A 25,936-nucleotide genomic window follows, 5' to 3' on the forward strand; every position below is an offset into this window, starting at 1 on the left:
AGATTTCACTGAAGATTCAAATATCTAGATTCATTTTTCTGACTTCAAAAGATAAGGATGAACAATTTTGAATCAGAGTAGTTGCCACATTTTTTTTAATCAGCAAGGCTTCTGTTAACAGCTGTCTGACAGCTGGTTCTTTTTTATTTATTTGGAATCTGCACCCCACACTGTTATGATGTTTTATGTTGCTGTACACCACCACCCGGTTTTTCAACAGGGCAGTATAGAGATACATCTATAAATAAAATAAATAAACGATTTTGAGAAGCTAATTTTTAGTCATATTTAATTTCCAGCAGAACTTTTTCCCATCCTGGAAATGTGATGCGGAAAGCTTGAATTTTAAACTTTGTTGTTGAATGTAAACTTTCATGTAGCTACTAAAGGCGCTAGAAAATAGATGCAAACAAATTCAGAATGCAACATGTTTTATTACACATGTTCAAATGTAACATGAGCTAATACTGAATGACCCTACTGAGCTGTTTAATCATGAAGACTTGTTTCCAGTTATTTACTCTTCACTACTCCTTTGAAAATTGCTTGTATAAATCACTGAGCTCTTGCTTCCCATGACGTTTCATGGGTCATGCCTGCTGCTATCCAGAACAGAATATGGCCCTAAGTTAGTGAAGAAAGCAAAAAACTAAATATTGCAGAGCTCTTGTTTGAAAACTGATGTTCCTTAACGTCTTGCAATAACATATCCTCGGTCTTTGCTAAACTGCAAATTAGTAATTAATTTTCTAGCACTTGTTCGGCATACTTTAAAACTAGGGTGGGGGGTGATGAGGGAAAAAGAATGTCGTTTATTAAAATGAAGCTTGATGATATGCACCTGCCATTGATGTATTGTACACAGTGTCTCCGACTCATTACAGTGATGATTTGGGTGAGAACAAGAGTCATATAGTCAGAATCACTTCAACACGTGCCTGTTCATATGCATAAACTCCTGTGTACCAGATGGCAAAATATAATGACATCTTAAACAGCTAATTGCATAAACCTTGTAATGCAGATAATTGCTGAACCAAAGTACAAGTTAATAATTTCCCACTGTAATGCCTGGCTTGAAATTAATCCTCAAGGAAAGTTGTGACAATCCTCATACGCTAAAGTTCACCAAGCGGTAATTAAAACTAGCACTCAAATCATTTGCCTTTCAAACCTTCAATTATGACTCGGCAGACTCACTTTTCAGAAATGCAGACACTGATAGCCAATGTTTTGTCATGTTCTCTTTTGACAAATAGCCTGAGGTCGCCTATGTTGTAGTTTAAAAGAATACACATGGTTAGATTAAGGGGCAGGAGAGACTTTGGGCTGAGGCATATTTTGGACTCAAGAAACCTTATGAAAATAACTTACTGGTCCTGATAAATGTTTACTAGCTTTCTTGCTTTGTTAGACATTGTGTCACAGAGAAAGCCTGAAAGGAAGGGGGTGGAAAGACAAAAGAAAAAAGAAAAAAAGGACCCCTGGATGGTTAAGTCCAGTCAAAGGCGACTATGGGGTGCGGTGCTCATCTCGCTTCAGGCCAAGGGAGCCAGCATTTGTCCACAGACAGTTTTCTGGGTCATGTGGCCAGCATGACTAAACCACTTCTGGCGCAACAGAACACTGTGGCGGAAGCCAGAGCCCACGGAAACACCGTTTACCTTCCCACTGCAGAGGTACCTATTTACCTACATGCACTGGTATGCTTTCGAACTGCCAGGTTGGCAGAAGCTGGGACAGAGCAACAGAGCTCCCGTTGTGCGGTTTTGAACTGCTGACCTTCCAATCAGCAAGCCCAAGTGGGTCAGTGGTTTAGATCACAGCACCACCCACGTCCATAAGTGAGCGGAGAGGAACTACCAGCCAATTTGCAGAAGCTTCTCTTGGTGATTACCTGAGGTCATTTGTGATTTATTATAAATTTAATTACATTAGGCCCCATTTCAATCCCCGCCATTTCTAGAGACAGCTGGGAAAAACTGCTGTCTGAAACCAAAGACACTGCCAGGCTGAGTAGACAATACTCTGCTAGTTGGGCCAGCTGCTTGACTCAGTATAAGGCAGCTTCCTATGTTGAAGCTCAAGAGAACAGGCATCAAGTTTCCAAGTGGTCTCCCATCCAGGCACTAACCAAACCCAAATCTGCTTAGCATCAGCAACACTGCTGTAGTACCTGTCTCCAGGCCACTGCGGACTAGATGACTGGATATTTTACAAATATGCATGGGACCATCTCCTGCCAATATTAATAAGGCAAGTGCAACTATTTTTACTGTTAAATTGCTTTGAGATGTTTCATTGGAACTGATGTATAAGTGAAATGCAGTGAGATAAATAAAAAAGGGTAGATATTCAAGCTCAAGTGGGAACTACCCCCAGCATGTGTGTTGGAGTTTGGGTGAGCAGTCAGTTATGCTGGTTTCACTCTCTTTAGGTCCACTGCAATGGAAAGTTAATATCATTTTGCATGTGTTGTATTTAAAAAATGATATTGTACCTAAAAGACCGCTCAATGGGAGTTTTCAACAACACATGATGGTTGGTTTTGTTGTTCCTGCATGACAAACATGCATTGCAGCGTGCATTGCCACTGTGTTTTTTCACAAGGCATTTGGGACAGGCTGACACTGCAAGTTAAATTTGTGCTGGGTGTAACCCTTTCCTGCCTTTAGGAAACGCAAAGGTGCCAAGTTTGTTGGTATAGTGGCCTGCTGCCAATGACAGCAACACACCACGAGGAGTCAGCTCATTAGGATTAGTGAAATAGCAAGCGAAACACTGCTATCTGGAGTGGTGAAAGCTGAAAATAACCACAATGTATGGGAGTACATAAGTAATAATGGGGGGCAGAAAGGCCTCAGTGTTGCTGTTGCTTTAACACTAGGAGTATTGTGAGGGTACTGTGTTTGTGTGTGTGTGTGTGTGTGTGTGTGTCTGTGCGCGCGTATCCAACACTGTAGAACCCCAGGTGTGAGAAGAATTAAACCCTGCAGAGAGCAAGCACCTCACTGGTTTGAATCAATAACACCAACTGCATTCATGAAAACTTTATGTGTCTTTGTGGAATCAAGCTTCTAATTAGTTCCTGAGAGAACCTTATACATCACCTGCTACTGACCCTTCACAAAGTCACAGCTACGTATACTCTTGGCTGAAAGGATAACCATTTTAAGATAAATATAAATTCTGCAAAATTTGATAACCCAAATTTTGAAGATAAAAAAGGTTGAGTTATGCAATCCATATGAATGTTAGAAATCAATCAAATATGTACATAATTCCTTATTTCACACAATTTTATATGCTTCTGCTAGTCATGGGGCAATGCAAAACATGGAAGTTCTGTCCCCAGAACTCTGGAATTCTTGCACAGTCCACCTGACATCCAAGTTTTCACCAGGCATTACCCACATGTTTTGAAGTTTTAGAACCAGAAGGACTAGTGCTTTAAAGAAATAAAAGATCTCAGAGATTCTTAGCATATCAAATTCTGCATCTAACAATTAATTCCAAGCATACACAGTGCAATTGCAGAATACACACTGGTAATTGCCTTGCCAATCAGAAACTGCCACTCTTAGCTGACCTTAACCGAGTCCACAAAACTCAATTTTACAGATACTTCAGTTGAACTATGAAGTTCAACTGAATGGGGCCATGCTTTGGGGCTCACAAGCTCCTTTCTCTTCCTCCTCATGCACTCCAATTTTCTCTCATATTTCCTGTGAGGGAAGGTATTTGAGCACATGAAGAAGGGAGAGAACACAAGTCAGCACAGCCCTGACAGACAAACCATGAACCAAGCTACTGAGTTACAACCACTGAACCCTTTACATTTTGTGATCTTAGTATCTGTAATAGTCATGCTCAAGGTATTTTAATGCTGGCATAGTTAACTTGACAGCAGCATAGTAGAAAAATATTATCATTATATATATATATATATATATATATATATATATATATATATATATGCTTTCGTAGATTTTCACGGGTACAGGAATGCAGGTTTTGGTGTCTTCGGGTGTCTTCCCGTGTAAGAGTCGGGGTGTCTGTGCGACGTTTCGACGAGGTCTCACTCGTCATCTTCAGGCTGGTGCTTTCGGCTTCTTGTTACTGGAACAGAGCAGAGTCTGGTGTTTGAGTTCCTATAAATACTGTTGAGGGGTGTGGTGTATAGCCTCCAACGTTCTGGGCAAAGAGGAAGTTCCTAGATTAGTGTGCCTTTTCTTCTTTTGTTCCTTAATTACTTGAGGGATATCTTGGGTGATTTCATGAGTGATATTCAGAATATCACTGGGTGGGTCATTAAGTGTAGATTAGTTGCTAAAGCTTTCGTGTCTTGACCTCTTGAGCTTGTGAAGAGTTTTTCTGAGAAGATGGCTGTGCTGCATTTAGTTGTGCTCTGGCTTGGCTTCGTGTATAGGGGCGAGCTATGGTTTTGTGCCTTGTGCCAGCCAGATCTGTGTAGGGATTGCAGGGGGGTGCAGCATCCGGAGGTGCCACTATAGTTTGGCTACTGGATGGAGTCTGTAATATGTCTGTGGAGAGGGTCTGGGTTTGGGTCTGGTGTGGTTGATTGGTGACGGCGTTCTGTGTGCCTCTGGTTCTGGTGTCGGTTTTTGTGGGGAGGGCTAATTTCCAGATGTCTGGCAGGCGGGACGTGTTGTCACGCTTGTTCATGTTGTGAGGGTGTTTCTCTATCTCGATGGCTTCCATGATTATTCTCTTGTGGTGATGTTCCATGTTAAAGAGCAATTTGGAATCTGCAAAATTAATTTCATGTCCTGTTTCTTTCATGTGTTGGAAAAGAGAGGAAGTTTTTTCTTCTTTTTTGACGGCATTCTTGTGTTCTGCGATACGTGCATTTATTCGTCTGTTTGTTTGTCCAATGTACGTGGCTGGGCAGACTTTGCAGGGTATTTCATAGACCCCTTGGTTTTCCAGCTGGATTTTGTCTTTTGGGTTTCTGAGGATATTGGCTATTTTTTGGTTGGTGCAGAAGGCTGTTTTGATATTGTGTTTATGGAGGATTTTGCTGATTTTGTCTGTAGTGCCCTTGATATAAGGAAGGAGGGCCATGCCATTGTTTTCTTCTGTGTCTTGGTTTTTGGGGGGTGTTTCTTTTTGGATTAGCTTCGTAACCCTGTTTTTCTGGTATCCATTGGCGATTAACACATTTGAGAGATTCTGTAACTCAGTTGTCAAGTGGTCTTTGTCAGCCAGGCGTTTGGTTCTGGAGATGAGAGTCTTGGCTACGGAGTTTATTTGTGCAGGGTGGTGGTGTGATTGTGCATGTAAGTAGCGGTTGGTGTGTGTTTTTTTCCGGTAGACACACTATCTTTTCCAACACATGAAAGAAACAGGACACGAAATTAATTTTGCAGATTCCAAATTGCTCTTTAACATGGAACATCACCACAAGAGAATAATCATGGAAGCCATCGAGATAGAGAAACACCCTCACAACATGAACAAGCGTGACGACACGTCCCGCCTGCCAGACATCTGGAAATTAGCCCTCCCCACAAAAACCGACACCAGAACCAGAGGCACACAGAACGCCGTCACCAATCAACCACACCAGACCCAAACCCAGACCCTCTCCACAGACATATTACAGACTCCATCCAGTAGCCAAACTATAGTGGCACCTCCGGATGCTGCACCCCCCTGCAATCCCTACACAGATCTGGCTGGCACAAGGCACAAAACCATAGCTCGCCCCTATACACGAAGCCAAGCCAGAGCACAACTAAATGCAGCACAGCCATCTTCTCAGAAAAACTCTTCACAAGCTCAAGAGGTCAAGACACGAAAGCTTTAGCAACTAATCTACACTTAATGACCCACCCAGTGATATTCTGAATATCACTCATGAAATCACCCAAGATATCCCTCAAGTAATTAAGGAACAAAAGAAGAAAAGGCACACTAATCTAGGAACTTCCTCTTTGCCCAGAACGTTGGAGGCTATACACCACACCCCTCAACAGTATTTATAGGAACTCAAACACCAGACTCTGCTCTGTTCCAGTAACAAGAAGCCGAAAGCACCAGCCTGAAGATGACGAGTGAGACCTCGTCGAAACGTCGCACAGACACCCCGACTCTTACACGGGAAGACACCCGAAGACACCAAAACCTGCATATATATATATATATATATATATATATATATATATATATATACACACACACACACACACACACACACACACACACACACTAACTATCAATTAAAAAAAATCTAATATATGTATAGCAGCAGTTTTAAAATTATACATCAGATCAAGTCTCCACCAGGAGTATTGAGTCAGCATCTCTGGTGCAGTGATGTATTTTTAACACTCTTAATATGGGGAAAAGGAAAGTCAGGTGTATAGTCCATGCCTAATGAAAAATTCAGAATGAAACATAGAAGAAATATAATCATGGAGACCAGTATGAAGCAATCTAAGCCTTTGAATGGCGTGGTGGTTAAGAAAATATCCTCTATATAATGTACAAAACAGTTGCATAGTCGCACAAAGGGGAAAGAAAGTTGGAAATCAAGAACAAGAAAATCATTTTCAGCACAGTTTCTGTCTGTACTCTTAATTAATCTGGTTATCCACCTTGGTTTTGGCTGACAAAAAATGTTATCACTGTTGCCTTCTCTGTGTTTCAGACCCATCCTTTTCCAGCTCTTTACCTGCATGGATAGGCAGAGGAGAGGGAAGCTTCACTTACTCAATTTTGGCCCGTCACAGAGCTGTTGAAGGACCACAAGCTTTGCCAGAAAAGGATGTCACGCCTTCATTGCACTCCCATTGAATAATCAATTTCCTCGCCTGGGAGTCCTCCTCAAGCAGCTTCTGCGGTTAGGCTTGTTCATAACCAGCTTAGGCTGGTTCAGTAGCCACAGCTGCTCCTGGCCTGGGATAGCCTGGCCTCAGTTGTCTATACTCTGGTGACCTCTGGCTTTAGCAACTGTATTGTACTCTACGCAGGGCTGTCCTTGAGGTCAAACCGGAGGCTGCAGCTAGTGCAGAATGGGGCTGCTCAGTTGCTAAGTAAGCCTGCTGGCTGGGATCATGTGATGTTGGCAGGGTCAGCCTACCCATGAAGGAAGGCAAGGCAACTGCCTCAGGTGGCAGGATCCACCTGGGACATCAGATCCTAGTGTCAATCTTTCCCCCCTGCCCCTGTTCCTCATGTAGATCTTCCCTGGCAAGGAGGGTGCCAGTTTAGGGTCTGCCTCAGGTGCCAGAATGTATTGGGCCCGCCCTGGACATTGGTCCCAAAAGCACTGCAGTGGCTGCCAGCGAGCTACTGGGCCCAATTCAAGATGTTAGTACAAACATATAAAGCATAGTTGTGCCCACTTCCATGTATTTAAATCCATTTGATTTCAGTGGGACTATTTACGTGTTACGTTAACGGAGTAGCTGCTAACACAATCTCAAACATCTCTGCACAATTTATTGCTTATATCAAAACATGCCCAAATGCTTCAACTTGAGTTTCACTATAGGAAATCCTTCAAAAATAAAGGGTTGCCAATGTGTGGTTATAACAGAACAAAATTTGGTGGGTACAAACGTCTAACTGAGCAGAGAGGAGTTGATATGGGCTTGGACTGGATAACTAGCCAGACTGTCAATAAAACATATAAACTCAGATGTAAGAATGCTGAAGTAAAAATTCTGTTAGCCACAGCAAATTTATTGGGGCATTTTTACTTGCAGAAAGAGTAAAGCAACACTGATTTCAAATTGCTAATAATTTAAAAAAAAATATTTTCTGGAATATCCTATGCTCTTGATGTGCTTGATTTGTATATATGGAGAAACTAGAATTCTTAAGTAACAAATTCTGACATTGTTTTTTCCCCCTTTCGCACCTGATCACCAGAAGCAGAAAGGTCTCTGTTTCACCACAACATTCCTCAACGCTCATATTAATCCTGGCCATTGAAGCAACATCTCTATAGGCACAGACTAGTTTATACAACTCCCATAGGGACTATTCACTTCTCCATATGTGCAAGCAGTTCCCATTAATGCCTGTCAATAGGAGTTAACACATGAGTACAGACAGGAGAATAGGCCCCTTGCTGTGCTCCTGACTAAATGGCTATAATATGGATTCAGATCACTTATCATTAGAAATCACAGTATTAACAGAGGCTGTCCCTTGTATGTGCTTGTGCTTTAATATTTGTAAGGCGGCTTGCAAAGGCTACAAAAATTAACATTTTGCAGAGCAACAAGATGGACAAAACATTGCATAGACAAGCATGTGTGTGCAGTAGCATCTATGCAATGAATTGTCATACAACACTCATATTACATTACAGAATATTTTGCATAGTATAAGAGAATGATAAAATGATCATCACTCTTAGTCATTGCACTCCATCAAAAATAGTTATATTGCTATGTTTATGTGAATAAAGTTTCCATTTTAAATAAGGATGGTACAACTGATTTTTAAAATTATAGTATTAAACTGATATTCTCCAAAGAACCAGTGCAGATTTATGCAATTTAAAACATACTGGGCAGTATCCAAGAAATTATGTTAGCAAAAGGATTTCCGTTTGTGCAACAGAACTTCCCTTCATTCTCCTCCGAAACTGTTCCGGAGGGTAAGAAGCCCCCAGAACAGATTTAAGGTGTGCACAATCATATAAATTTTTATTCAGAAGTTCCACTGATTTCACTAGGTATTACTCCCAGGTATATATCTTATTTAGTAAACCACACAATTCATGCTTTCCATACAGTTGCGTTGAACTAAGAAGGAGCTCAAACAGTGGCTGCTGGTTGAAGCCTTCAGTCAGGCTAGGATGGAGGTGCCAGTGTGATTCCATTCTGACGTCCTCAGTGGCGTAGCGTGGGTTGTCAGCACCCGGGGCAAGGCAAGTAATTTGCACCCCCTAACCCGTGGATTTGCGCCCCCTAACCTGTGGATTTGCGCCCCCTAACCCCCAGATGTTGTGCCCGGTGCGGCCGGGGCCCCCCCCTGCACCCCCCACGCTACGCCACTGGACGTCCTTTGAGACATAGCAGTCAAGTATGAACAAGAGATTTAGAGGCAAGAAAATGTCCTAATGATGTGATCTTAATATGAAACCAACATATGGTAGCTTCAATTGAAAGTTTTCCTATTGCTTCTGCTACCTGCTGAGTGTTGAAGCCATCACAAACAAGTGCATTGCAATGTGATGTATGTTTTTATTAACAATAAATGTTGCCAAAGATAATGATCTGAGAGAAGCCTGGATAGCCAGACTATGTTAGTTCACCACAGAATGTCTTAGGACCATCTTAGTTGAAGAACTGTGATTAGAATTTTGGACATATAACCACAAAACTACTTTTATAGATCAGGGAAGCTATTAAAGAAACACACAGACAGGCATATGCACGGATGAAATTAGCACTTGTAGTAGTATTTAAGCTAAAACAACTGACCAAAGGAATGCTGCTTTATGGTTTTAGAAATGTATAGGGATTTAAGATGGTTTCAGGTCAGACTTTCTGAAACCAAAATGAAAGTGCAAAATGATTACAGTTATATCTTGTATCAAGTGGTTTTCTACTGATAACCTACCACTAAGCTGACTTTGCAAATGCAGCCATGCACGTCTATTCTGTCAGTATGGTTCAGTGAGAGAACTGTCAATGTTCAGTGGCCCTGAAAATCACACATCCTCTGTGGTCCAATTTGTTTCAATCAAAGGTGCTTAAATACTTCATTACCTATAGGTGAAGCCCATCTCTCCCCCCCCCCCCCGATAGATTAATTGTATATTGCTAAAACTGGTTTTATTTTTTGGATTTAGTTAGCAGAGGGCACATCAGGTTGACTGTATAATGCTGAAAATGTTATTTTATTTTATTTCTAACAGGACTGGGAGGGGAGACTAAAATATGGACATTCCCAGCACTGCTTAATTGAAATATATATAAAGGTAATGGGACCCCTGACCGTTAAGTCCAGTCGCAGACGACTCTGGGGTTGCAGCGCTCATCTCGCTTTACTGGCCGAGGGAGCCGGCGTTTGTCTGCAGGCAGCTTCCGGGTCATGTGGCCAGCATGACTAAGCCACTTCTGGAAAACCAGAGCAGCACATGGAAACGCCGTTTACCTTCCCGCCGGAGCGGTACCTATTTATCTACTTGCACTTGATGTGCTTTCAAACTGCTAGGTTGGCAGGAGCAGGGACCGAGCAACGGGAGCTCACCCCGCTGCGGGGATTTGAACCGCCAACCTTCTGATTGGCAAGCCCTAGGCTCTGTGGTTTAGACCACAGTGCCACCTGTGTCCCGAATAAACCCACCTATAAATTTTGCTATGTATATTGCTTTCTTCGAGAGACAAGTAAAATGATGAGGTGGCTTGGCAAATTCTGTTTATTAGAGTTGGTTTTTCAACTTGGGGTCTAAACATTTGCAGTGCTGACTTGTTCTTGTATGGACAAGCTGAAAGATTAAAGGTGATGATAATGCCAACAAGTTGAAGACAGCTTATAATGACATACAGTGGTACCTCAGGTTACAGACGCTTCAGGTTACAGAACCTTCAGGTTACAGACTCCGCTAATCCAGAAATAGTACCTCAGGTTAAGAACTTTGCTTCAGGATGAGAACAGAAATTGCACGGTGGTGGCGTGGCAGCAGCGGGAAGCCCCATTAGCTAAAGTGGTATCTTAGGTTAAGAACAGTTTCAGGTTAAGAACGGACCTCCAGAATGAATTAAGTTCTTAACCCAAGGTACCACTGTAGTACCATAATAAATCCAAGTACCATAAGGTATCCTCTTAATGGACCTACAGATTCTGCCCCCCAATCAGTCTGGAAAGCTAATTCAGCGAGATACCATTGTTCCACATAACTTGGAAAGTTCTGCAAGCTCTTGGCAGAGACTTTTTTCAGAGTTTGCTCCATTACGCAGTTGCAATAATTGTCAACATTACCTCACCTTTCTTTACAGTTCATAACTCATTCTAATCTGGGAACATCTAGATCCTAACTACAGTTTGTAGTAGGATGACATAAACTTTTGGATGCACATGACACTTTACTTTATTGAAGCAATCTAGCTAATGCTCAGTTTTGTCTACAAAAATCTCAAGGGATTTTGAATGGCTCAGAGAAGGCAGACAAACAAAATCACAGATTGTTCCCTCAAAAATCACCATGCTTATTCATTATGACAGAAGGGGACAAGCAATTCGTAGCAGATTCATTTATATAATTAGTCATTCTTAATTGAGCAATGTTTCACCAAATCATTGACCTTTCAAATTCATAAGGTACCAAAAGAAACCTCTGCTTAGTTGATGAAATATTTATATATCATTGAAATACCCGACATTTATCTCTGATATGAGTGCAGAACAAATCATAAGAATAATCTAGAGAATTCAATTAAAAGCAGTTCTGGATACCTGAAAGTAATTACACTATCACATTCTCCATAGGGTTTAATTCAGGCCAAGCCACAACTACTGTGTGTCCAAAAGATAATGAATTAAAGCAATGCTTTGGCATATCCCCTTACTGAAATGTTAGCAGCCTTCTCAAGTGACGTGAAAAATAGGCTTCAATAAAATGGGTAGGAAAATATATGCAGTTAAATTCAATCAATAAGCTGTCCTTGACCAATGTCCAACTTTTAAAAACAGCTCCAAATGAATTATGAGGACTCCCACTCTGATTTTAAGTGTATTAATTTTGCAACGTATATGCTGAAAGCTATGTGCTGTTTGAAAAGAGGATTTCAATAGAAACAGAACATATTGCAAATATATCACACGTTCCATTTCTGATGCTAAGGATGCCTAGACCAGCTAGCATGAGGATGGAGAACTCTGAGCCCCTTGAGGAAGAACAGGATAAAAATGAAATAAATAACCATTTCCTTTTAAATCCTATTGTTTCCACCACTTGCACACGCAAAAAAGTCAAGGAAAAACACTCTCTTTCTCTATCTCTGTGTGTATGTGTAAACACGTACACACACTTTGATAAGCCTAGGTGTCTGTGTGAAAACTGAAAAGTTGGGGGTCAGAAATGGGAGCAGTACCGACCTTCTGCCCTTATATAATTATACAGAGTTGGCTAGAACGCCATCTTAAGAAGAGCCCTGCTGGATCAGGCAAAATACCATCTGTTCTCAAAGTGGCCAACCAAGCCACTTTCGGAAGCTCACAAGCAGGATCTTCCTGAGCCCCTCTCTACTGCAAATGACCCCTAATGAAAGTTGTGCATACGCACTTCTCTCATACAAATGGAAAATGTTGCTTCCAAGAAGTGGGTGGCACACCAACAATAGCCGAAGAATGGGTTTCAGTTGTCCCAGTGTAAGGTAGCTCAATCAATGTTCATCCCTTCCTATAATACAGGAAGCTCTTGTAAGTCACCAGAGAACATTTTGTTATTGGCTGGTATATAAATACGTATTTATTTACAATGTAACACACAAAGCTGTTTCCTGGGACAACTCTCCCAACAGCTCCCATAATGCTTTGCCAGCCTTCCCATAGTTCTCTTGTAAATGGGGTACCTGAAGCTGCTAGATGGCAGGGGTTTGGTGGTGAAGGAAGGCTGCTATTTCATGACTAAAGATTTAGGCTCGGACACATGAGGTCCAAGATTTAGGCTTGGACACATTGCACAGTTTTGTATTTGCCACCATAAGGGCTGAGGGAGGAGAACTAACCACAATGGGTGTGCACTAAGGGTGTGTCTCCTGAGCCTGATTTCTTAAAATCCTTTCAGCCAGGGTTGGCATCAAGGTGAACAAGGCTGGACACCTGCTGAGGAGGTCACTATTGATCCCCACTGGGCCCAGAGGGAACTGCAAACGAACAGGCAGCAGCAAGTCATGAGAAGGAGGAAGACACACTTAATGGATGGTCTATGATTTCAATATTCTAAATGACATACAAACAAATATGTGGTATGTTGACGGGCGTTGAGCCAAGGCCAGATATGATAAATCTGAACACAACCGATGAACACTAACTCATCCTGCAGAATGGTTTCATTAAAATCTATATGTCACTATGTCAACAGGACTGTAGTTATGCAAGCAGTCTGTATATTGAGTTTCCAAACCATTAGACAAAGGATAATGCTTGAGTTTACTAGGATTAATTTTGTTGCCACACATTCCTAGAAATGAAGAAACTCAGCTAGTGACAACAGTGCTGTTGCCTCATGCAACGTTTAGCTGTGCACTCATATAACACAAGGCCAACACTTCTTTTATTCCCGAAGCAACAGAAGTTGGCACCTGAGATGTTTGTTTTCAACAACCATAGCTGAAAGTCTGAACTTGCATCTGCTTAGTTGAGTTATGGTAAAAACAAGCAGAAATGGAAGTTCTCACTCTTGGACAACACTGAACAGGTCACTTCTAAGCTGGCAACTGCATCTGACCACTTTCCACATTCCATCCTGGAAATGGGAGGGGAAAGTACACTGGAAACACTGGATGTAAATAGGTTTGCTGCAGACTGGGGGCCCAGACATTTCAGCTTATTCCCTCCAATAACATTTGCTGATGACAACTCCCCGCCCCCATGTCTTTTTGAGTTCATCTGTGAAGGATTGTCCACCTGCTGCCTTCTCGTGGGCTCTGGAAAGATGCCAGAAGATGGCAATGGCATGTACTACTTTGGGGGATTTGGGTGTGTGTGGAATAACAAGGAGTCTGTTATGACTGGGAACGTTTGCAGTACTATAAATAACTCTATCAATATTGTGATAATGGCACTTTAAAGAAGTCTATTTTACAAGTGTTGAATGTAAGAGACTGCAGCTGTGCTCATTAATTCTGAAGTATGCTTCTCTCTATGTACAATTTGCAGGTGTAACAATAGGGATGTTGATTCATTGGAAGCCTAGATTGTGATTGGAATTCATTCGTATTTTAAAGAAGAAGAAGAAGAAGAAGAAGAAGAAGAAGAAGAAGAAGAAGAAGTTACACTAACATTGTCAGTGCCCAATAAGTCATTATTGTGCTTGGCAGAAGAAAAGCAAATTACAGCAGTTTAATTGAAAACCTTAAGAGGTAAAAGAGAAGAAGACTGTTAACACAATTTCAGCAAGACTCAAACATCTCCTTTCTACCAAAGAACAAGTACTACAAAGGAGAGAAATAGATTTAAAAATAATCATTAATTGAGGTAAACTTGGCACAAAGATGGCAGAATTCTAATTAACTTGCAACCTTTCTTATCATAACATTCGGTTAGAGAGATGGCACTGTTCTATTTCCCCTTGCAAGCTAATATGGAGCTGAAGTATAAATTGACACTCCACAGCATACATAAATTTTCTTTATTCTGAACCAAATTTAATTTCTGCTATGCTATTTCTGGCATCCTGAAAACATCCAGTTGCCCCACCTGGACTTGACATTTCCTACTTAGCTTGAGTTAATTGGCTGTAGAGTGGGAAAATCGTGTTAATTGGGTCTGCTTGATTGAAGAAAACAGTTCTAGAACAGGCCCACTTTACAAAGGGCTATTGTAAAGTGCCATAAGGCTCAGACTGGAGGCTCAGGGAGCAAAGCCCAGATGCCTCATTCTTTGTACCACTCTGTCCAAAGGGTGATACTGCAGCTGCCAACAAATCAGGTGGCACAAGGGGCCAAAAGGGGTTCCACCATACTATCCTGCTCTTCAGCTGGCAAGACTCCCAGATCAGCTTACATAAAAATATTTTTCAAAACACAAGTACTCAGTAAAAACAACAGCAATATAAGCAGCAGAGCAGAAAAATATCCCAGCTAAAAACAAAAAAGGCTATTGACTCGAAAAGGTCTGGTCTGGGCAAGTAATTCACCTGACACCAAGGAAGAAAAGAAAGCAGACTTGGTACCACATGGCCCTCTCTGGAGAGGGACTTCTAAAGATGGGGCACTATAATCAACAACAACAACAACACCCTGTCACAGGTCACCACTCACCTTACTGTTGATAGCTTTGAAGGACAATTGTAGCGTTCAGGCAGCTTTTCGCAGAAGAAGGTGGTTCTATAAAGATGTTGACAATGGCCTAGTCCTTAGTCTGAACAACTCATCATAAGGGCAAACCTGTCTTAGTACTGCCTGTCCACACCTACAATTTTGATCCCATGCTTGCATTCAGGATTGTAGCTGAGGTGTGCAGCAATAGGACCAAGCCTGAATTTTTTTGCCACCTCATGCAATAAAAGAGCTGTGCTGAGCGGAGATCCCGCATAATATTGTATAAGATGCTATGGAGCAGCTCCTGAATTTGCAAAAATTGTGGCTTAACATCTTTGTGGCACTGAGGGGAGTCAGGGCGTGTGCGTGTTACACCTTTCAGAATGCATGCTGCTTTACTGGCACTGTTAAAAGCCCGGCCTCCTAAGAGACTGCTTGGCTTGTTTGTGTAGCTGCCCAGCCCTTGACAGCAAGGGATAGCAGATGGCTCCTACAGTATTTCCAGCAGAGACCTTGGCCTACCCAACTTACTCAAGGAAAGTGTAAACAGCAAATTAGCAATTACTGCTAAGGTGCTGAGGTTACAGATAGAGGAAAAATCTAACCCATACAATTTCAGTTCTGCCGTAAGGTTCATGCAAATTTATACCTTACCTTACTAATGTTAAGATTATTCTCCTTAACCTTTTATAATGTACGTGAAGCATGAATAACTCTTTTCCAAGTAGTAACGGTGTTTGTTATCTGTTGCTGCTCTGAACTAATTTAGGTGTTGCCCCCATAGCACAATAACAGAAGACAAGGTTTAAGGATATAGCAAGAACTTTGATGGATCAGAACCAAAGGCATATCTAGTTTGGCATCCTCTTTCTCAAAGCAGCTGGCCAGCTGCCTATGGGAAACCCACAGGCAGCACAGAAGGGCAAACACCCTCTCCCACTGTTCCCCCTTCCGCCTGCAACTGTCCATGTTATTTTGGACGGACATTCCTGTACTTTCCTTTATCCTGGCTGTTGACCGGCCCTTTCCCCCTTACCATTCAGAGTTGCTTTGTTATATTTATTTAAGTGTAATTGTGCACACATCCACCTATCCCCACATTTCTCCTAGTTATCTTTCTTCTCCTTGACTTTTAAAGAACCATTTTGCAAACCCATAGGCGTTTATTTTATATACCTTGTCTTTCCTTCAGCATGTCTCTATAATGGAAATATCTGTAACCTAGTTCACATTTATTTTGGCAGATACGTACTTTGAGATCTCTCAGTAAAGCTGTTATATAAGAGAAACTATGATTGTGCATTAAGCCAAACCAGATGTCTAGTGAGAAGAGAATATTCGAAATAAAATGGGATTGAATGGTTCCCCTCCCCCTGCTACATTGGTTCTTTCCTCTTTTCCTGATTACTATTAGACTTGACAATAATGATCTCACCAAAGATATAAGCAGCACAGTCCATTCTATGATTTAATCTTGATCCCAACAGATCAGGGTTCGATTTAATTGCTCTACAATTAATTAGAAACAGAGGCAAAATGTTAAAAAGAGAATTTTCACATATATCCAAGAAGCTGTTTACATTCAATTGGAACTCATGTTAGACCGAATCATTAAAACTATAAAAGATTACATCTGGGCAAGAATTAAAGCCAAGCCGATTCATTAACCCAAATGGTGGCCTACAGATTACTGACACAGTATTGCTGCTCTAGCGATCAAAGGATCAAGGGATACGTGACCAGATGACCCTAATTGAAACAGTCTCCACTGAATTTCGTAAATGGAAAACTTGAAAGGATTAAGACGATATTCACCAACTTCTGTCAACATTGAAAATAAATTGGTTCTAATAGCTTAACTGCATAAATACTGTAATGAAAAAGAGGGAAACAAGGATAATGGAAATCATTTATACAAACCACAGAATATTTTATTTATTTATAGAAATATTTCTATACAACCATATCACAAAATGTCAAGTTGGCATAAAATGCTAAAATCAAAAACATTATTTCACAAATTAAATTTAAATTTTAAAATACAGATAATCATCAGGGTGAGTGATGACAGTGTTGGAAGTGTTAGGTATATTGTGTTAGATATCATGGAATAGTTTACTAAATTGTTCTTACTCATCTGATTAAGACTAGAGGAGCTCTGGAATTTACAGCTGAAGAAATCTCAATCATTAGTCTGTCAAAAATATGATTTCTGATCTTTGGAAAGAAATCTTTTTGGGAACCATTATTCAATTAACCATTTGACACACACCATCTTTCCCAGAAAAAAGAAAAAGAAATTAACGGCCGGTTGGGTTGAAATAGATATCATAGTTTCATACTGTGCCTTACAATGCAATATTAAGCATGTTTATTCAGATGGAACTTTTACTGAATGCAACGGCACTTGCAATGCAATGTTGATGGATCACATCCTGTGGTTTACAGACAGCAGCCTCCCCCTCTTTAAGGGATTTCCACATAGCGGATGAAAGGTTCCTTTTTGTGTGATAGTAGTGCATCTGTGTGGGATGTGGGTGGCACTGTGGGTTAAACCACAGAGCCTAGGGCTTGCCGCTCGGAAGGTAGGCGGTTCGAATCCCCACGACGGGGTGAGCTTCCGTTGTTCGGTCCCAGCTCCTGCCAACATAGCAGTTAGAAAGCATGCAGTACAAGTAGATAAATAGGTACCGTTACGGCAGGAAGGTAAACGGCATTTCTGTGCGCTGCTCTGGTTCGCCAGAAGCTGCTTAGTCATGCTGGCCACATGACCCAGAAGCTGCCTGCGGACAAACGCCAGCTCCCTCGGCCAGTAAAGCGAGATGAGCGCCGCAACCCCAGAGTCAATTGCGACTGGACCTAATGGTCCCTTTACCTTTTCCTAGTGCATCTGCAAGCAGGGCATTCACTCTATGAATAGGAAGATTGATACTATCCTCAATTAATTTATGTAATATATTGGTAGTTTTTAAAGACCATTAACAGTAATGGTTTTCACAACAACCTGTGGCATCTATCATAGAAGAAACACTTTATTTGTTCTGAAAACTGTGCCACTGGTTTCTTTGAATGATTTGATGTTCTGAGACAAAAAGAGAATCATTTCTCTCTTACAGCACCTCCATGACTTCCATGCTTTTATAAACTTGTAAACGAAAATCAGCCTGAAAACTTTTGATGCTAGATTTTTTTTCTGTTTAAAGCTGGCATTTACTCCTATTTCTTTTCATTTGTGTTATTGTGAAATCGCTGACTGATCATTACTGTAGGTAGCATTATTATTATGGATTTACTAATCACTTTGTTATCATTTAACGATTTGTACACAATGCTTTACATGCAATACCATATAGGACTAATCAGAAGTAATTCCAACTGCTTTCAATTGTGCTTATTCCCAGGTAAATGGATATAAGATTGCAACATAAATCTCTTTGACTGAATTGTGCCCAGTGCTTTTTTTTCTGGGGGGACGCATACCCCTAAACATTTTGTGAATCTAAGTTTGGCCTCATTGAGGGGCAGTATTTCAATATGAGTAGGAAAATGAGAGTACCCCTAAACATATATATATATTTTAAAAAGGACTGATTGTGCCTATTGATAATAGTGGTTGCTGCTATTATTTGTATTATTTAAAAGTGGCAGAGTGTGCTAAAGGGGGGGCGGGATATCACATAATGAAGTACAACTAATCCCTAATGCAGGATAAATTACCTTAACTCCTAGGAAACTAAAGCTCTTTAAATTAATCCCCATTATTTGGCATATGAATGAATATGTTTACATTTGGAATAAAAGCCATATTAAACTTCTCACCTTTCCATGGTGCTGATTTACGATTTAGTCTTTCTGGAGGTATGTGAATAAGAAATCTCAGCATTTGTGTGTGTTTTGCAGAGCAAGAAATTCTTTTCATTCCCCAAGACTAGAATAATATTCCACTGAATTTCTATTATTTTTTCTTGGTTTATTGGACTAGTTGCACAGATGTCCACTTTTCCTGTGCCAGCTGTGCAGAGGGCTGCTTCAAGCTTAGACCAAAATGTTGACAGAATAATATAACTCAGGCCAGACATACTGCATTTTACATTAGAGGTCATATGAAAAGTACTGGCAGCCTATAGCACAAGCTGTTTTACATAAGCATACATTTGGTATGTGAATTACTCAAAGAATGCTGTGGGAGGGAGGGGGTAAGGGAACAAACTTCACAGCCGTTGTAGAAGATGTAACAATTGTTCATCAAATTACCTCAGAGTCTGTTTATGCCTATTTAAGAAGTGTGAGATATCATTACCCACTAAAAGGTGTCAGAAACAATAGTCTCTTCACAATACACTATGCAGGATTCCCAAAGTAGGATGGAAACTGTTTCAGATAATCTAAGTTCTCACATTTTCTCCTTTCTCATGGCTCTGATTCACCCACAAAAAGAACACGCAAAAGAAATAATGTAAAGGCTGTGGGCAAATCTTCTAGGATAATTCAGAGAGCAAGAGTCAAATGGTGACCTCGCCCTGAAATGACAACAGAATGCCAGTTGCAAATGTTCAGTTCTCCCAAATCAGGCAAATTAGGGGGTTTCTCCTAACCCCAACAGGCTTCTTTTTCGTTCCAGAATAATCTCCATATTCTTAAACAATAATGGGGATCCCAAGCCCTGATTCTCATAGCCTGGTGTTTTTATTCAGTAACCCTAAGCCAAGTGTTAATAATTTGATGAAATGGGGGGGGGGGCAGTCTGGATTGGTCTTTAAGCATATGTTAATAAATCTGTTCCTAAATTAGAGAAGCAAAGGCTAAGGAGTAAACCCTACACAAATCTGGACTGGAGTCCCTAAGATGCTTGAATGGTGCCTTGTACACCTCCTTCCAACAACGCCTGCAGTCAGGCTGGTGCTAAATGTATTGCTATGCTTTCCTTTGGACCACATCAGTGAGGCCAAGAGGGGATCATGTCATCTGGGCAGCCCAGGACCTCCATACACACTGCCCAGGTTTGTGCCCTGGGGAGGTCACTTTGGTGCTGCTAAAACAGCAGCTTGACTTCACTCCTGGAAGCACACTCCATTGCCTCTCGAGACAGATGGATGCCAACAACACAACAACCTGTGTTGTAGTAAATCATGCTCAGTTCTTTTATTAATACCTGGGAGCAGTGGCATAGTGTGGGGCCTTGCCCCAGGCGCAAAATTGTTAGGGAGTGCAAAAATTCAACACCCAGTGCTGCCTCAATACAGCTGCATGCTTCCATTGCTGGGCTCCGTTGAAAACGGCTTCTCCATGTGAAGCAGGAAGTGACCTCTCCAGACAACGGGATGACTCTTTTTATCTCTGCAGCTGTGATTTCCTGGGTGATGCGGATGCCATTAGCCAGCTGAATGCACATGTGTACACCGTCTGTTTCCCTCCCTCCTGTCCCCCCCCCCATGGCCCCAGGCACAGGCAACCCATGCTACACCTTGGAGACAATTATCTGTACATCAGTTAATTAGTCAGGGCGAAAATTCTTCTCAGATGAAGGAAGTTTTTTTTATTCTCCCTATATATCACCTATATATTATGTCTTTCCTCCAAGGAGACTGGACTGACATAAGAGGCACTACAGGAAAGGTGAAAGCATATGGGAAACATTCGCCTACCATCCATTTTTAGCCAAGATTCGTTAGCATGTATTTATCACAAGTTTTCATACCTATGAACAGGGAGGGAGGGTTCATATAGTACACAGAGAGGGGCCTGCCTCTCTCATAATATTTCATACACCAGCTAATTGAATATAGATATATATTGAAAGATTAATGTAAATGTAAATATCCTATCAAATTGAACTTAGAATCCATCACAGCAGTCAAAAGCATGTAACTGACCACAAATAACCACATTCCACTGGTTTACTCTAACTTATCCTGAATAAAATAATGCCACAAAACATGGAATATTTGCTCAAGTGAAAGATCTGTTGAGTTTAAGGGTATGAAGTTGTAACATAGCCAAGGGTTGGTACCCTTGCCCTCCAAACATCACAAGCAGAAAGATGTTAAAGGGTGAATGCAGATGATCTTAAAGATCATTAGGTGACTAATTAAACATTTCAGACAAACTGAGTTTGTTAATAAGAAAAGCTTACTTTCTGGAAACAGCGTAGGATGTATATTTTAGATAAAATAAAAATTGTGATGGTTGAGTTTGATGGTTGTTAAATGTTTGTTCTTACCCAGGTTTCCCTGCAAGTTCTCATGAAAGATGGTTGTGCTCATTCCATTCAGCTATAAATGGGAGATTTGATGTGTTTTATCGAGGAACTAATACATGACAGCCATATATGGGGAATCACTCATTACTTGTGAATAGAAAGTCATTTTCATAAGGAGCTGCCTTGTACCAAGTCAGACCATTGCTCCATCTCATGCAGCATTGTCTATATGACTGGAAGCAGCTCTCTAGGGTTTTGAATTTGAACCTTCCACTGCCTAACAGGAGATGTCCAGGATTGAACCAGAGACCTTCTTCATGCTAAGCATGTGCTCTACCACTGAAAAAGAGTCCTTTCATCAAATGCCATTTTCCAAACAATAATATGTTTTTAGGTATGACCAATAAATTAATATGCTCACATTAATATAGTTACAGATAGGTAGCCCTGTTGGTCTGCCATAGTCAAAATAAAAAAATTCCTTCCAGTAGCACCTTAAAGACCAACTAAGTTAGTTCTTGGTATGAGCTTTCGTGTGCATGCACACTTCTTCAGATACACTGAAACAGAAGTTGCCAGATCCTTCTATATAGTGAGAAGGTGAAGAAGTGTGCATGCACACGAAAGCTCATACCAAGAACTAACTTAGTTGGTCTTTAAGGTGCTACTGGAAGGAATTTTTTTATTTTCACATTAATATAGTCACTCAGACGGATACTTGCCAAATATTAGAAACAGAGAAATACTAAAACAGAGAAATAAGAATGCTTTCCCCAACTTGCAGTACATTTAACAATAACATTAATTGCTTAAATAAAAAAATTCTTTCCAGTAGCACCTTAAAGACCAACTAAGTTAGTTCTTGGTATGAGCTTTCGTGTGCATGCACACGAAAGCTCATACCAAGAACTAACTTAGTTGGTCTTTAAGGTGCTACTGGAAAGAATTTTTTTATTTTGACTATGGCAGACCAACACGGCTACCTATCTATTAATTGCTTACTTATCTTTTCAGCATTATTCCTTCATGAAGACTCAGTCTCTACATTTCCTTATCATTACACTCTCATTACAGTATGACCAGGATTTATGAGTTGATTACTGTGTGAATGTTAGACCACAGATTTATGAGTTGATTACTGTGTGAATGTTAGACCACAAAGTATCATTTATGTTCTACCCTGACCTTTACTGTGACCTCTGAGGGATTACAGTAAGAAGAAAACGTGTGAACTTGGCATAGCCAAAGGGTGTAATACAACCCTACAGAACTGATAATAAAGCAAGGCTTCACTTTTCAGTGACAAAGGACAGTTTGAAAAGAAGGCCACCAAAGAACCGCAAGAGAATCTGATGTTTTTAGTGTGCATATGTCATGTGTATTAAAATAGTATCCTCAGCATCTTGAGATATTTTCAGTGGACCGTTATTGTAATACTGAAAACAGTCTAAAAAATGGCAAATATTGACATGTTTTTAACTTATCATAAATACATTCTAAGGATCTATAAGGAAAAACAGAATTTTGCAGCTTGAAATTTCTGATGCCCACACCATAAACATAAATACTTGTGTTCCTAAAAATTAAATACTTTACTCCAGATAAGGTCTAGCAAGCACTCAGTAGACTCAGTGTAGAATAGTGAGTTTGCAGTAGGCATGTTATCTGTTCCAAAGGATCCATTTTTCCCATCCCATCAAGCACTATATGATGCAACAAGTCCAATATATCACCCTAAGAGAACTCAGGCTCAAATGATATCAGAAGCACAAAGTAAGAAATAAGAAATTGTCATTGCATACTCCATGCCAAGTTATATGTCAAAGACACATATGGGCAGTATATTATTAAAGTGAGCATTTAGAAAACATTTACCCATTTTATAGATAGGAAAAACTGAGGCAAAGAGTCTATACTAAAGAGATTCCATGACCAAGAAATCAAGACACATGTAAACAAGACTACATGGAAGTGAGCAAACTTTCAGATCAAGTGAATCTTCACAACATCCTTCTGCATGACAGAATTTGCTCTGGTCGCTATATGACCCACCCAGCTAACACAGACCAATATGGCTTCTCCGTGCTATTTCTACTGCTATTGTTTCCAAGTAAATGATTATTGTGAATGAAGACAAACAAACAAATATACCAACCCAAAACAGTAACTTTTTATTCATCACCACTACAAACATCTGCTGCCTAGGGCCACCTAGTATTAGGCCTGTCTTATGGCTACAGATGAAAGGGATGTAACTGAAAGGAAATACCAGCTAAGGGAAAGAAGAGAAATAGGATATTTTGTTCAGACACACTGAAAGTACTACAAAAGCAAATCTGTATGGTTTCCAGAATCTGCCTGTCAGTAAATAGAAGATAACTCAGTTATCCTATCTGATACAACATTGCTGTCTGTTATTTAATTTGATGAAGGTAGCTCTCTATTAGCATACTAATAAATGTCTACAATATTTTCCTACATAAACTATGAGCTTCTGCATGTTATTAATTAACCTTATGTACAGAAAAGAGAACTTGAGCCCCCCCCCAAAAGGATGAATACTACATTTGCTTTTTCTGTTGTATCTAGTATATGACTATTTGCTGTTTTAATAGCCTTAACTGAGAATTACTAGTGGCAACTGCTAATTTTTCCAGCTTCTATTGATAGTTTATCAGTTTTCGATGCCCTTTGTTGAACTCCTTCAAGGCAGACCAATACTAAGCAAACGAAAAGAGTGATTTGTACTAACTGTGCCACAGATACTTTGGAATTGAAATAAACTTATATCTTATATGAGTGTATAGAATGATGACAGGAGACTTCTAAGCATATACAGTAGCTGTACATTAGCAGTGTTACTGGGAACCTTTTTTTCTGTAAAAGGACTGATTTTGAGGGACTGCAGTTGGGACCTCTCTGTGAACTTCATGTGTAATGAAAATCTCTCTCCCCCCCCCCATACTAATTTAAAAACACTGCTTATGGCTCTTCACACTATGCATTTAATGTAATGTGTTGTTAGTTCATCAGCAGAGGGGTGTGTGTGTGTGGTGAAATGCTCTGTTGGTGCATGGTTTGTTTTGAAATCTTGCTAACACTTGCTAACACACCGTTCAACAATTACACTTTTCAAGTAAATATTTTGCCAAAGGAGGAACAGCAGATAAATCTTGATCCCTTTGTGGTTTTTCTGTATATCCCTGTTTCCAACAAAAAGACCCCACTAGTGGCTCTGCCTTATCACTAGGCCTCGGCCTTGCAGAATGACTAGGCCACAACCATGCCAGGCTATGCACTAATAATAAATCAACTGTGTTCCTATTTAATATACTTAAATAACTTTAAAAGTCCAAGTCTACCTGCATTTAAGTGCCTGGTGTTCTGCGCAGAGTCTCTGTCCCCCTTCGCAAACTCCTCGAATAATTCTTTCTGCCACAAAATTGCTGGCTGTGGGCCTTTGTGGCATTGAATCCGGCCTGGGCCCCTTCTCTGACGCCGGCACCAACGCGGCTGCCTCTCCTCATACCCTCAGCAGAACAGAGGCAGAAGCCAAATACAACGGGCTTCCTAGCCTAGGCAGAAGGCCAAAACCAAAGCCCACAATCCCTGAGGGTAAAGGGCAGAGCAGGCCAAGGAGGCGAGAGAGAGGCCATTTTGGATGTGTCAGGCGACAGGCAGCCTCACGGCACTGAAGTAGGCCGTAAAAGCCTGGAAATATATCACAGAAGGTTATTTCGTCCTCAGATTATGTAATCATTAGAATCAGCCCAGCTTCCCAGGCTCACTTTTGAAGCATCCCTGGTACAGAGGCAGGGGGTTAGGGGGCGCAAATCCACGGGTTAGGGGGCGCAAATTACTTGCCTTGCCCCGGGTGCTGACAACCCACGCTACGCCACTGTACAGAGGTGACCTGTTCCATTGCTGAGCGGTGGTGTGGGTGTTTCAATGCCTGGGGTTTCGAAGGGTGTGTGTTGTCGGGTGTTTGGGTATTTGTGGCGTGCGGTGCGGTTGTGGGTTTACAGGGAGGGATACATGCATGGTTGTGGTCCCCCTCTAGGGCTTGGACTACTGGAAAGTTTTAACACCTGGCCTGTGCCTCGCAGAGATGCTTTGCTGCAGTTACTATTTCTCAACATGGCCCACCCCACAGGGGTGTTGTGATATAAAATACTGGAAGAGAAGCACCACTGTTCCTCTCCCCAGGCAAACTTCTTCTAGGGTGTGTTTTTTAGACCAGGGTGCTGTGTTTGTGAGGGGTGTGTGGGACTTGCTCAGACTTCTATAATGCACAGCCACTTATATATATATTTGTTATACATATATGTTGGTTTGGAGTTATATAAACACAAGGCTATGCTGACCCAATACGGAAGTACTTAAATTTTTTTGAAAGTGATTTAAATGCCACACGTCATTGGTATCATACAAATAATTGAAGGCGTGTTCCTCAGTTCCAGCCCCTGCTGCTGCCTTTGCTCCAAAATGCTTTGGAGGGATATGCAGAAGTTTTGAAGGCATTTATCCTACTTTGCTTCATACTGTCCCTTGGCAAGGAGTTCCACAGGTAGCTGTAAGCATGAAAAAGCAACCATTAAATTTGCTTGTTTTAATTCGTGTCCCATTAATTTTTTAAGTCCATCCCCATTTCATGTGTGTGATACAAAGGGAGTATGTGTATGTTGTGTGTTTCCCTTTTGCTACAGATGCAAAATTGAAATTAAAACCATGTTACTATACAAGCTAGCCATAATGTACTCTGTTG

The 25,936-nt window shown here is 40.9% G+C and overlaps 1 protein-coding gene across 6 annotated transcripts in view; it reads right to left on the reverse strand.

Moving 5' to 3' along the window:
- NFIA (nuclear factor I A) overlaps positions 1 to 25,936 on the reverse strand; it is a 445,480-nt gene that overhangs the window by 346,052 nt on the left and 73,492 nt on the right. The window contains exon 1 of one of the 6 annotated variants that reach the window (XM_082228758.1): positions 24,534 to 24,556. The exons of the other annotated variants lie outside the window; for them this stretch is intronic. Coding sequence (XP_082084884.1) covers positions 24,534 to 24,539 — 6 coding nt within the window. The 5' untranslated portion in view covers positions 24,540 to 24,556. Of the gene's footprint in view, positions 1 to 24,533; positions 24,557 to 25,936 lie in introns of those variants that run through there. 6 annotated transcript variants of the gene reach the window in all.

This window comes from Podarcis vaucheri (assembly GCF_965113315.1).
Source record: "Podarcis vaucheri genome assembly, chromosome: 6".
Lineage (NCBI taxonomy): Eukaryota > Metazoa > Chordata > Lepidosauria > Squamata > Lacertidae > Podarcis > Podarcis vaucheri.